The 14129-nt window shown below is 37.3% G+C and overlaps 1 protein-coding gene across 10 annotated transcripts in view; it reads left to right on the top strand.

Annotated features, from left to right (window-relative positions):
- ITSN2 (intersectin 2) overlaps positions 1-14129 on the top strand; it is a 173313-nt gene that overhangs the window by 20835 nt on the left and 138349 nt on the right. For 9 of the 10 annotated variants that reach the window (XM_032652403.1, XM_032652396.1, XM_032652398.1 and 6 more), the window contains exon 2: positions 6231-6294. The exons of the other annotated variant lie outside the window; for it this stretch is intronic. In XM_032652403.1, coding sequence (XP_032508294.1) covers positions 6264-6294 — 31 coding nt within the window. In that variant the 5' untranslated portion in view covers positions 6231-6263. The remainder of the gene's footprint in view (positions 1-6230; positions 6295-14129) is intronic. 10 annotated transcript variants of the gene reach the window in all.

Here is a 14129-nt window from a genome sequence, read left to right as displayed (position 1 = left end):
AGCCCTTGCACAGAAACGAAGACCCAACACAGCCAAAAGTAAATAAATAAATAAATTTATTAAAATCCACAGCTCTGATGCCTGCAGGGTTTCAAGGAAGTAGTTTGGAGCCTGCTCTGCTTTCTTACCAGTTTCTTTTCTACATACATATTCAGTTCATTACTACCTTTCTCCATGCCTCCCTCGCTTTCTTTTTTTTTTTTTTCCCCATATCTCAACCATCTTATTCATTTACCCAGTTCATTTGTTTAGCAAGTAGATCTGGTTTAGGCACTAGGCATAGAGGTAAATAAAAATGGTCTGTGTCCAGAACAAGTGAAACAGGCAAACACGTGAAATTGGGATACAGTATAAGTGAAGTTATTGTGGGATGAACAGTGTTATGGGCATACCTAGGAGATAGTGACTAACTACCTGAGAGGACATAAGTCTTCCGAAGGAGAGGTGACATTTGAGTTGGGAGTTGAAGAATGAGAAGAAAGTATGGTGAACGTGGCAGAGGGAACAGCTCTTTACAAAGGAATAGAGGAGTGAAAAATGCCTCTCTGCTTCAAGGAGAAAGGTTGGTGTACTTAGGACATCTGAATCTAGGGGAAGTGTCTAGAGATGCGTGTGGTAAAGTAGATTGGGGTGGGATTTTGAAGGGTGCCATATTTCATACTAAGAAGTTTGGGCTTTAACTTGTAATCAGTGGGGGAATTTAAGTAGAAGGGCATCAGTGGATGTTGTGGAAAAAACTAGCTCTGTGGAAGGCAGGAAGACCATTTTAGGAGGTTCATGCCCTAATTAATGTAATGACCCATTTACTGAGTCACAATCTCCCGGTGATGGGCCTGGGAATCTGTAGAACTAGAAAATGTCCCAGGTGATATAATCAGGCAAGTTGGGAAACTTAAAAACAAAGCATTGGACATAAGAAATGTGGTTTCTAGGACCAGTTTTGCTACTGACTAGCTATATGAGCTCATAGAAGTCTTTTAGTTTTCCCATCTTGAAAATTGAGGGTTTTAGACTAAATAGTTACTGTAATTGTTTCCTTATAATTCTGTGCTTCTAAACAAATCCAACCTTAATTGAACTACTTTTTATTTATAATGGCTACAATTTTTTTTCCTTCTGGGTCTTACTGACCCTTTGTAGAAGAAGGATTTCCTACTCCTATTCAAGCATTTCTACTTTTCTCTGCCTTAGTATGAATATATTTACCACATTCTCCAAATTGCATTTGGATTATATTAAATTGAAGCAGTGGTCTTTGCCTTATGCCTGCTTTCTACCACACACATTTTCTTGGTTTCTAAAAAGGTAACAATGTCAGTTCTCCCCTTATGAGCAGGAAAATCTCCACATAAATATTCTAAAACCATTGATAATTAGCACAGTGTTCAAATTATATGATAACTGCAAACTGCCAATCATTACATGTTACCCCCTTTAAGGAGTAGAGAGAGGTGTTCATTGGATGCTGACTTCAATCACACATGCCTGAAACAGACATCAGCCCTGTAACTGGGGAGATGCTGATTATCCTTTTCCTCCTGTCAGAGGGTTATACCAAGAGGTAAGAAATAATTAGCACTCCCTAATTTATGTATGTGATTGCTTGTAGACCTAAGTGTTGGAGGGCGTCTCTGGCTTGTGTTTCTTTTCCATTAGAAATGTAGCAAGAGTAAGTTGATCTGTTGCTTGCAGGAACCTGTGACCCACTCAGCATTAATTATTATCCCCATTTAAGAGAGGAAAAGGCAGATAAAGTCCATGGGAAGTTCATGGGCTTTAGAATTAGACAGGTTTAGGATTGCATCCTGGCTTCATCACTTACTAAATTTTGGCAAGTAATTTAATCGTTCAGTTTCTTCAAGTGTGAAATGAGTACAGTATCTCCGTCCTTCAGGGGTATTGTGAGGATTATTGGTATTATCAAAGGTACCTAGCATTGACTGGCACCTGTTAGACTAGTCTACAAGCTCCTGTGTGTGAAGCTCCTTGTACAGAACCTGAAATATTTTAGATTCTCAATGACTATTGAACAAGACAGATAGTTAATGAAGTGTACTGCATTGACAGTAAGCACTTAGTAAATAGTAACTTTCATGATTACATAATGTAAAAATGTTGATTTTTTAAAAAAAAATCAAATGTATCTGTTGTATTTTTCAGATTTTCAATTGTTATTATTTCTCTGCAAATATAGATTAGAATTGTTAAGCGTGAAGTAATTATTCTACAATAGGCCAGAGAGAATTGATATAAACATAACACATATGAAATGGTAGGCTTTAAAAGCTTAATGGTCCTACGGATGGACCAAGAGAATATCATACTAAATGAAGTAAGTCGGGCAGAGAAAGACAAATATTATATCACTTATATGTGGAATCTAAAAAAATAATACAAATGAATCTATATACTAAACAGAAACAGACTCACAGACAGAAAACAAACTTATGGCTACCAAAGGGGAAAGGGAGTGGGGAGGGATAAATTAGGAGTATGGGATTAACATACAAACTACTATACATAAAATAGATAAGCAACAAGGATTTACTATATAATACAGGGAACTGTATTCAATATATTGTAATAACCTATAATGGAAAATAATCTGAAATATATATACACATGCAAACATATATATAAATAAATTTTTTAAAAGTCATCTGAGGGCTTCCCTGGTGGCGCAGGGGTTGAGAATCCGCCTGCCGATGCAGGGGACACGGGTTCGTGCCCCGGTCTGGGAAGATCCCACATGCCGCGGAGCGGCTGGGCCCGTGAGCCATGGCCGCCGAGCCTGTGCTCCGCAACGGGAGAGACCACAACAGTGAGAGGCCCGCGTACCGCAAAAAAAAAAAAAAAAAAAAAAAGTCATCTGAACAATCCAGATATAGTTGGGCAAAGATAATGTAATATTCTGCATTAAAAATTCCTAAATAAAGCATATATAAAAGTTTTAAAAAGAAGCTTATTGATTCCAACAAATTATGCTACCATATTCAGATGTTACCACAGTCAATCAGATGTAACCTATGTACATACATGTTATAATGTAGTACCTGCATGCATGGGTGGCTAAATCCCATGTACCAGGTGAAGAATATTCTGTAATACCAGTACCTTCAGCTTCCCTAAGGGGATTTGCCCTCCCTGCCCCTCACATTATTTGATTTATTTTTTTGGTTTTATTTCAGGATTATACCTGTGATTATTGAGCATTTGTTATGTGGCATTCTGTTGTATTCACAGAGTACATGATGACTAGCTAGAGGTTCTAGATAGATGATCTGTAAGTTTTGGACCTAGATCTAACTGATAAAGGCTTTGTGACTGTGGGATCCTATTCCTTATTTGTCTTTTGTAAGCCTGTGCTTTTTCTTTAAGCTATCTTTGGAAATGCACATGCTTTTATGCAGTTATAAAATGCATTGTAGGTAATGCTTTTGGAGGATTTCTCCCACATTTAAAAAATCTCAGGAGAGGGGTGTGGGATGAATTGGGAGATTGGGATTGACATATATACACTGTTTATGTATAAAATAGGTAACTAATGAGAACCTACTGTATAGCTCAGGGAACTCTATTCAGTGCTCTGTGGTGACCTAAATGGGAAGGAAATCCAAAAAAGAGGGGACATATGTATACGTATAGCTGATTCACTTTGCTGTACAGTAGAAACTAGCACAACATTGTAAAGCAACGATACTCCAATAACATTAATTTTAAAAAAGTGGATGCAGTAAACATATTAGAGTGCAAAGTAAATAGTTTGCAATTACAAATTAATCAAGCAGAATGAAGATTAGAACAAAAAGGAGTCAAGGAAATCTTTTTTTAAAGTTATGGTAGAAATTATTGTTAACTGTTTTTTCAGATATATTAAAGTATATTTTGCCTAAAAAAAAATTAAATCTTGGGGAAAAAAATTCTCTCCTAATAAAATAGGGGTCCTAGCTACTGCATATCTTAAGTCAGTAGTTTCTTTGCAAGATATGGCTTAATTTGGTTTAACATTACTTGTAATAATTTAAAATTGGGGAAGTAAAAGTGTTATACTTGTTTGTAGAATTTATTTATTTTTTAAAATTTATTTATTTTTGGCTGCATTGGGTCTTCATTGCTGTTCGCGGGCTTTCTCTAGTTGTGGAGAGCGGGAGCTACGCTTCATTGCGGTGCGCGGGCTTCTCATTGCGGTGGCTTCTCTTGTTGCGGAGCATGGGCTCTAGAGCGCAGGCTCAGTAGTCGTGGCGCACGGGCTTAGTTGCTCCGTGGCATGTGGGATCTTCGCGGACCAGGGATCGAACCCGTGTCCCCTGCATTGGCAGGCGGATTCTTAACCACTGCGCCACCAGGGAAGCCGCTGTTTGTAGAATTTCTATATTTGAGGAAGTTGTAATCAAAACTTGATTTATGAAATTTCCTTCTGTGTTCACTTTATTTAGCTGGTGAAACCACGCTTCACCCAGTCTCACAGAGTATCATTTTGGGAGTCGTCTCTTTGCTTCCTTTTTCTCCATGATCTCTTATGTCTAAAGAGTCCCTGAGTTCTACCTGCTTTAAACACTTCATTGCTTCTCCAGTTCATCCCTTCTCCTCTCTTCCTGAGGCCACTGTTCTAGATCAGGTGCCAGATAGCATTCTTATCTGTGCCAGATATTCTAACTGATCTCCCCGTTGCAGGCTTGGCCTTTTCTTCACAATTGACTGTCTTATTTTAAGTGAAATATGACTGTGTCCCTCCTTAAAACCTTTTGAAACTTGTCAGCCACAGGTTCAAGTACAAGGTCTTAACATTATAGCTTTAACTAATTCTTACTCACCTGTTGAAGCTCTACACAGTACCTCCTCTAGGAGTTCTTGACCACCCCACCATAGTTTAGGTATTATTTTTCTGTATAGTAAGCAACTCCAAACCTGGAGTTATCATTACCTTTTGAGAAAGAAGTGAAGAAAACTAACTGGTACATGGGTAAAATTTCCTCCTACCTAAGAAGAGTGTAGTGACAGGTGAAGTCTAAGTGTTATAAAAGGTTTAAAGTTCCATTGCAGTAAAGCTTAAAAAAAGAATGTGCACTTTGAGAGGGAGAGTGGTTTATCATGGTAACGTACAGAAAAGCTGGGAGTCAGAAGACTGAAACTGGCAGTGCCATTCCAAGCATTATTGGGGGTTTGCTCGTCCCTACTGCCCAGTCCTTGCTTATCCCTGTTGTGTAGGTAGATGTGTCAGACTGCTGATGCCTGATACCGTTAAACATTTTAATCACAGTTAAATCCCTTTGCTCACCACACAATGATCTGGCCAAAATTTAGTAGATGATGGTTTGCTTTATAGGAAGAAAAGCTGCTGTTTGTTCTCTTAGTCATTAAATTTATCGTTATAAATGAACAAACTGGATTTATATACCAGTTTTTTCGTGACTTACACTGCATTCACTATGATATGGTACCTTGTAACACTTCTTGGCAGCTACTCAGCCAACTTCTCTGGTGACACCTTCCACCACGACATGCAACTCTTTATGCCTTCTTTGTTCAGATGGCTTGTGCAAACATTTTTCCTCAGGCTTCTAAAAATGTTAATATTTAAATGAGAAGCCCGCACACCGCGGCATGTGGGATCTTCCCAGACCAGGGCTCGAACCCATGTCCCCTGCACTGGTAGGCGGATTCTTAACCACTGCACCACCAGGGAAGCCCAAAATACATGTTTGTTTTTTTTTTTTTAACATACATGTTTTAATTGTTACTTTTAGTCCATTTTTATAAACCTGTAGAACTTAATTACAGCTATGCTACATTTATTTTGGATATTTTTCTTGTTTGGGGATTTTTTTTGAAGAAGAAGAGTATTATGGATTTCCATGTTATTGTACAATTAATTTATAGAGTTGATTTCTTTGAAATAAATTCTTGCCTAGCTGTAACAACCCTCCTCTTTCCCAAATTAATTTCTACAAAATTGGTTCATGCCAAAGGTTTCTCTATTAAGTATTTGCTATTAAACATGACTGTTTTTCTTTTAAATAGTTTTATTTTAAAGGCAGTACCATTACTCAGCAAAATCTCCTACCCTTCCCCAAATGTAAATTGTCTGTTCGGCTGCTGCCGAAGCCCTGCATTGTTTTTTGTTGGAAGTGTGAGCTGAAGGGGACAGACATTCCTACTCCTTAGCGGAAGCACTAAGCTGCAATCTGCCCTTGTTGTGTTATTAATGGCACAATGTTTTCATGTTGTAGATGGCTGAGTGCTAGCAAGGAAAATTCAGGACGATGATGGCTCAGTTTCCCACAGCTATGAATGGTAAGTGGCTTCATGCTTGTGGCAAGAGAAAGAGGTTATGAGATTTTTTTTCTTTGGTAGAGGTTATAAAATTTCCATTTAGATATTTTTCTTAAACTTATAAATGAAAAACTTAAAGTATTCTTGTTGAAAGTATTTAGATAGTTTATTTCAGAACACTGCATGTATCTTCTATTAGAATATTATGCAGTAAATCCCACGGCTCAGTATAAGCATGTTCTGTAATATCATCTGGAATGTGGTGCTTGCCTTTGAGCAGTTAAGAATAACCTAAGCAAACATTGTGTTTAATGCGTAAAACTGGAGGACAAAAAGCTTAGTGCCATAAGTGGAGAATATTAAAGGTGTTTTTGATAGCATGAGATGATTGTAAACTGATTAAACCAGTAAATAATCAATTATTAATATACATAAAAAATTGGTTCATTTTCCCTTTTATAAAGGATTATGTATGCCTATACCCAGTTGTTTAATAGGAAACATATTAGAGGAAAATGTTTAGGTAATTTCAATAATAAAAAGTTTTTAAAGTTTTTTTTCCTGATTCTAGCTTTATTTCCCAGATACACATTAATTACCCTTAATAGGTCGTCTTACTGTGTATGTTATTTATAATTGAGAAAATGCATTATTATTATTGTTTTTTTGCGGTGCACGGGCCTCTCACTGTTGTGGCCTCTCCCGTTGCGGAGCACAGGCTCTGGACGCGCAGGCTCAGCAGCCATGGCTCACGGCCCCAGCTGCTCCGCGGCATGTGGGATCTTCCCGGACCAGGACACGAACCCGTGTCCCCTGCATTGGCAGGCGGACTCTTAACCACTGTGCCACGAGGGAAGCCCGAGAAAATGCATTATATTTTTAAAATCACTAAACAAATCAAAGATGCTGAGTTCTTAATTTTGAGGTAAATTTTATTAGTTAATTAGAAATATAAAGAAATAGAGGGTCCAGTCAATAATTCTTTAACACTTGAATTGAAAACCGTAATAGAAAAGAACACTAGAAAGAAAAAAAGAGGAAAAAATCACCAATAATTCCACCACCTTCACAAAGGGATTGTGTTAATGTTACCATCTAGTATTTGATCAATTACATTAAAAAAAAGAAAGTGTTCTCACTCATAGGGCAAGATCAGTACATTGTTTTTTTGTTGCTGTTTTTTAAAATAAATTAATTAATTTGTTTTTGCCATTGCTGGGTCTTCGTTGCGGTGTGCAGGATTCACATTGTGGTGGCTTTTCTTGTTGCAGAGTACGGACGCTAGGCGAGCAGGCTTCAGTAGTTGTGGCATGTGGGCTCAGTAGTTGTAGCTCGTGGGCTCTAGAACACAGGCTCAGTAGTGTGGCGCACGAGCTTAGTTGCTCTGCAGCACGTGGGATCTTCCTGGACCAGGGCTCGAACCCGTGTCCCCTGCATTGGCAGGCAGATTCGGTTTTTTATTTATTTATTTATTTTTTACATCTTTATTGGAGTATAATTGCTTTACAATGGTGTGTTAGTTTCTGCTTTATAACAAAGTGAATCAGTTATACATATGTTCCCATATCTCTTCCCTCTTGTGTCTCCCACCCTCCCTATCCGACCCCTCCAGGTGGTCACAAAGCACCGAGCTGACCTCGCTGTGCTATGCTGCTGCTTCACACTAGCTATCTACCTTACGTTTGGTAGTGTATATATGTCTATGTCTCTCTCACTTTGTCACAGCTTACCCTTCCCCCTCCCCATATCCTCAAGTCCATTCTCTAGTAGGTCTGTGTCTTTATTCCTGTCTGACCCCTAGGTTCTTCATGACATTTTTTTCCCTTAAATTCCATATATATGTGTTAGCATACGGTATTTGTCTTTCTCTTTCTAACTTACTTCACTCTGTATGACAGATTCTAGGTCTATTCACCTCATTACAAATAGCTCAATTTCATTTCTTTTTATGGCTGAGTAATATTCCATTGTATATATGTGCCACATCTTCATTATCCATTCATCTGGTGATGGACACTTAGGTTGTTTCCATCTCCGGGCTATTGTAAATAGAGCTGCGATGAACATTTTGGTACATGACTCTTTTTGAATTATGGTTTTCTCAGGGTATATGCCCAGTAGTGGGATTGCTGGGTCATATGGTAGTTCTATTTGTAGATTTTTAAGGAACCTCCATACTGTTCTCCATAGTGGCTGTACCAATTCACATTCCCACCAGCAGTGCAATAGGGTTCCCAATTCTCCACACCCTCTCCAGCATTTATTGTTTCTAGATTTTTTGTTGATGGCCGTTCTGACTGGTGTGAGATGATATCTCACGGTAGTTTTGATTTCCATTTCCCTAATGATTAATGATGTGGAGCATTCTTTCATGTGTTTGTTGGCAATCTGTATATCTTCTTTGGAGAAATGTCTATTTAGGTCTTCTGCCCATTTTTGGATTGGGTTGTTTGTTTTTTTGTTATTAAGCTGCGTGAGCTGCTTGTAAATTTTGGAGATTAATCCTTTGTCAGTTGCTTCATTTGCAAATATTTTCTCCCATTCTGAGGGTTGTCTTTTGGTCTTGTTTATGGTTTCCTTTGCTGTGCAGAAGCTTTGCAGTTTCATTAGGTCCCATTTGTTTATTTTTGTTTTTATTTCCATTTCTCTAGGAGGTGGGTCAAAAAGGATCTTGCTGTGATTTATGTCATAGAGAGCTCTGCCTATGTTTTCCTCTAAGAGTTTGATAGTTTCTGGCCTTACATTTAGGTCTTTAATCCATTTTGAGCTTATTTTTGTGTATGGTGTTAGGGAGTGATCTAATCTCATACTTTTACATGTAGCTGTCCAGTTTTCCCAGCACCACTTATTGAAGAGGCTGTCCTTTCTCCACTGTACATTCCTGCCTCCTTTATCAAAGATAAGGTGTCCATATGTGCGTGGGTTTATGTCTGGGCTTTGTATCCTGTTGCATTGATCTATATTTCTGTTTTTGTGCCAGTACCATACTGTCCTGATTACTGTAGCTTTGTAGTATAGTCTGAAGTCAGGGAGCCTGATTCCTCCAGCTCCATTTTTCATTTTCAAGATTGCTTTGGCTATTCAGGGTCTTTGGTGTTTCCATACAAATTGTGAAATTTTTTGTTCTATTTCTGTAAAAAATGCCATTGGAAATTTGATATGGATTGCATTGAATCTGTAGATTGCTTTGGGTAGTATAGTCATTTTCACAATATTGATTCTTACAATCCAAGAACATGGTATATCTCTCCATCTATTTGTATCATCTTTAATTTCTTTCCTCACTGTCTTATAGTTTTCTGCATACAGGTCTTTTGTCTCCCTAGGTAGGTTTATTCCTAGGTATTTTATTCTTTTTTGTTGCAGTAGTAAATGGGAGTGTTTCCTTAATTTCTCTTTCAGATTTTACATTGTTAGTATATAGGAATGCAGGAGATTTCTGTGCATTAATTTTGTATCCTGTTACTTTACCAAATTCATTGATTAGCTCTAGTAGTTTTCTGGTAGCATCTTTAGGATTCTCTGTGTGTAGTATCATGTCCTCTGCAAACAGTGACAGTTTTACTTCTTCTTTTCCAATTTGTATTCCTTTTATTTCTTTTTCTTCTCTGATTGCTGTGGCTAGGACTTCCAAAACTATGTTGAATAATAGTGGCAAGAGTGGACATCCTTGTCTTGTTCCTGATCTTAGAGGAAACGCTTTCAGTTTTTCACCATTGAGAATGATGTTTGCTGTGGGTTTGTCATATATGGCCTTTATTATGTTGAGGTAGGTTCCCTCTATGCCCACTTTCTGGAGAGTTTTTATCATAAATGGGTGTTGAATTTTGTCGGAAGCTTTTTCTGCATCTATTGAGATGATCATAAGGTATTTCTTCTTCAGTTTGTTAATATGGTGTATCACGTTGATTGATTTGTGTATATTGAAGAATCCTTGCATCCCTGGGATAAATCCCACTTGATCGTGGTGTATGATCTTTTTAATGTATTGTTGGATTCTGTTTGCCAGTATTTTGTTGAGGATTTTTGCAACTATATTCTTCAGTGATATTGGTCTGTAATTTTCTTTTTTTGTAGTATCTTTATCTGGTTTTGTTATCAGGGTGATGATGGCCTCATATCATGAGTTTGGGAGTGTTCCTTCCTCCGCAGTTTTTGGAAGAGTTTGAGAAGGACGGGTGTTAGCTCTTCTCTAAATGTTTGATAGAATTCACCTGTGAAGCCATCTGGTCCTGGACTTTTGTTTGTTGGAAGATTTTCAATCACAGTTTCAATTTCATTACTTGTGATTGGTCTGTTCATATTTTCTATTTCTTCCTGGTTCAGTCTTGGAAGGTTAGACCTTTCTAAGAATTTGTCTGTTTCTTCCAGGTTGTCCATTTTATTGGCATAGAATTGCTTGTAGTAGTCTCTTAGGATACTTTGTATTTCTGCGGTGTCTGTTGTAACTTCTCCCTTTTCATTTCTAATTTTATTGATTTGAGTCCTCTCCCTCTTTTTCTTGATGAGTCTGGCTAATGGTTTATCAATTTTGTTTATCTTCTCAAAGAACCAGCTTTTAGTTTTATTGATCTTTGCTATTTTCTTTGTTTCTATTTCATTTATTTCTGCTCTGATCTTTATGATTTCTTTTCTTCTACTAACTTTGGGTTTTGTTTCTTCTTTCTCTAGTTCGTTTAGGTGTAAGGTTAGATTGTTTATTTGAGATTTTTCTTGTTTCTTGAGATAGGCTTGTATTGCTTTAAACTTCCCTCCTAGAACTACTTTTGCTGCATCTCATAGGTTTTGGATGGCCATGTTTTCGTTGTAATTTGTCTCTAGGTATTTTTTGATTTCCTCTTTGATTTCTTCAGTGATCTCTTGGTTATTTAGTAACGTATTGTTTAGCCTCCATGTGTTTGTGTTTTTTACGTTTTTTCCTCTGTAATTGATTTCTAATCTCATAACGTTGTGGTCAGAGAAGATGCTTGATATGATTTCAATTTTCTTAAATTTACTGAGGCTTGATTTGTGACCCAAGATGTGATCTGTCCTGGAGAATGTTCCATGCGCACTTGAGAAGAGAGTGTAATCTGCTGTTTTTGGATGGAATGTCCTATAAATAGCAATTAAATCTATTTGGTCTATTGTGTCATTTAAAGCTTGTGTTCCCTTATTAATTTTCTGTTTGGATGATCTGTCCATTGGTGTAAGTGAGGTGTTGAAGTCTCCCACTATTGCTGTGTTAACTGTTGATTTCCTCTTTTATAGCTGTTAGCAGTTGCCTTATGTATTGAGGTGCTCCTATGTTGGGTGCATATATATTTATAATTGTTATATCTTCTTCTTGGGTTGATCCCTTCATCATTATGTAGTGTCCTTCCTTGTCTCTTGTAACATTCTTTATTTTAAAGTCTATTTTATCTGATATGAGTATTGCTACTCCAGCTTTCTTTTGAGTTCCATTTCCATGGAATATCTTTTTCCATCCCCTCACTTTCAGTCTGTATGTGTCCCTAGGTCTGAAGTGGGTCTCTTGTAGACATCATGTATATGGGTCTTGTTTTTGTATCCATTCAGGAAGCCTGTGTCTTTTGGTTGGAGCATTTAGTCCATTCATGTTTAAGGTAATTATTGATATGTATGTTCCTGTTACCATTTTCTTAATTGTTATGGATTTGTTTTTGTAGGTCATTTTCTTCTCTTGTGTTTGCCACTTAGAGCAGTTCCTTTATCATTTGTTGTAGAGCTGGTTTGGTGGTGTTGATTTCTCTTAGCTTTTGCTTGTCTGTAAAGCTTTTGATTTCTCTGTTGAATCTGAATGAGATCCTTGCTGCGTAGAGTAATCTTGGTTGTAGTTTCTTCCCTTTCATCACTTTAAATACATTATGTCACTCCCTTCTGGCTTGTAGAGTTTCTGCTGAGAAATCTGCTGTTAACCTTATGGGAGTTCCCTTGTATGTTGTTGTTTTTCCCTTGTTGCTTTCAATAATTTTTTTTTTGTCTTTAATTTTTGTCAGTGTGATTACTCTGTCTCTCAGCATGTTTCTCCTTGGGTCTGTCCTGCCTGTGACTCTCTGCACTTCCTCGACTTGGGTGGCTATTTCCTTTCCCATGTTAGGGAAGTTTTCGACTCTAATCTCTTCAAATGTTTTCTCAGGTCCTTTCTCTCTCTCTTCTCCTTCTGGGACCCCTATAATGCAAATGTTGTTGTATTTAATGTTGTGCCAGAGGTCTCTTAGGCTGTCTTCATTTCTTTTCATTCTTTTTTCTTTATTTTGTTCTGCAGCAGTGAATTCCAGTATTCTGTCTTCCAGGTCATTTATCTGTTCTTCTGCCTCAGTTTTGCTGCTATTGATTACTTCTGGTGTATTTTTCATTTCAGTTATTGTATTATTCATCTCTGTTTGTTTGTTCTTTAATTCTTCTAGGCGTTCATTAATTCTTCTAGGTCTTTGTTAAACATTTCTTGCATCTTCTCGATATTTGCCTCCATTCCTTTTCCAAGGTCCTGGATCATCTTCACTATCATTATTCTGAAATCTTTTTCTGGAAGGTTGCCTATCTCCACTTCATTTAGTTGTTTTTCTGGGGTTTTGTCTTGTTCCTTCATCTGGTACAAGTCCTCTGCCTTTTCATCTTGTCTGTCTTTCTGTGAATATGGTTTTCCTTCCACAGGCTGCAGAATTGTCAGTTTTTTTAAACTTCTGAAGAATTGACAGCTAATGCAGACTGTAGTACTTAGGAGGTACTTATCCTCCTACTTAGTTTATAAAATAGCTGAAGATTGAAGATAATCTTGTATATATCTAATTTAAGTCCAATTCAAGGTTTAAGATCTTATTGAAATAAGCATCCATGTATAGCACAGAGCCTTCAAAAGCAGTGTTTGCTCCTTTAGTAAATGCTCAGTTATTGATTGGGTTAAAATTTTTTCATGCCCAATACCATTGGAACTTGTCTCTAAGTGCCCTCCCTACACCAGGCTATTTGTCTAAATACTTCTGACATAGTCTTCAAATTTTGCCATGTCTACTTTATCATCCTGAGACTAACCACAGACATTTTAGACTTTTTTGGTTCTTAGAGCTGTGTTGTCTAATATAGTAGCCATTAGCTACATGTGACTGTTTAAATTTATATTTACATTAATAAAAATTAAATTTAAATTAATAAAAGTTAAGTAAAGTAAAAAATTCAGTTGCTCAGTCACACAGCCACATTTCAAGTGCTCAGAGCCATGTCTGGCTAGTGACTACTGTGTTGGACGATGCACATACATCTCAGAAAGCTCTGTTGAACAGATATTCTTTTCTTAGTCTGTTTGCTTCGCCTCCCATCTCCTTAACAAAACTAAAAAAGATCAATGCATTGTATTTTTAACCATTTGTGATTTTTACTTCTGATGTCTTCTGCACCAGCAGAATCATCCTTGCCAAAGCCTTCCTTAATCATGGTAGGTTTGCTTTCTGCTTTTCAAAAATTTGATGAAATTTTAAATACACAGGGCATGATATATGAGCCATAAGGTGATAGGCAAGAGGCCACTTCAGATACATGTTGCTACCGTTTGATATTGTAGTGTAATGTGGATTGTTTCAGCCTCACAATTGTGGAGGTACTAAAGACTGGTTATGTGAGTATGAAGTGCTGAAGCCCATGACAGTGGCTCTGTCTAAAATGTGGAAGAGAGAAGGGAGAAGGAGAGAAAAGCAACAGCTAGTGGCTTTAGGAGGAAAAAAATACCATTTTTAATTTTAGAGCTTTATTACCTTTTTAGAATTTTAGAGCTTGTTACTGTTTTCAACTGTGTAATTAAGAAATTTTTGTTAAGCATTGGACCTGTAGAATCAGCTGTAGTGTTGTACTGCACATAT

This window comes from Phocoena sinus, chromosome 13, assembly GCF_008692025.1.
Source record: "Phocoena sinus isolate mPhoSin1 chromosome 13, mPhoSin1.pri, whole genome shotgun sequence".
In the NCBI taxonomy this organism is placed as follows: Eukaryota; Metazoa; Chordata; class Mammalia; order Artiodactyla; family Phocoenidae; genus Phocoena; species Phocoena sinus.
Note: the sequence above shows the minus strand (reverse complement) of the source record. Positions and strands in the feature narration are given on the sequence as shown.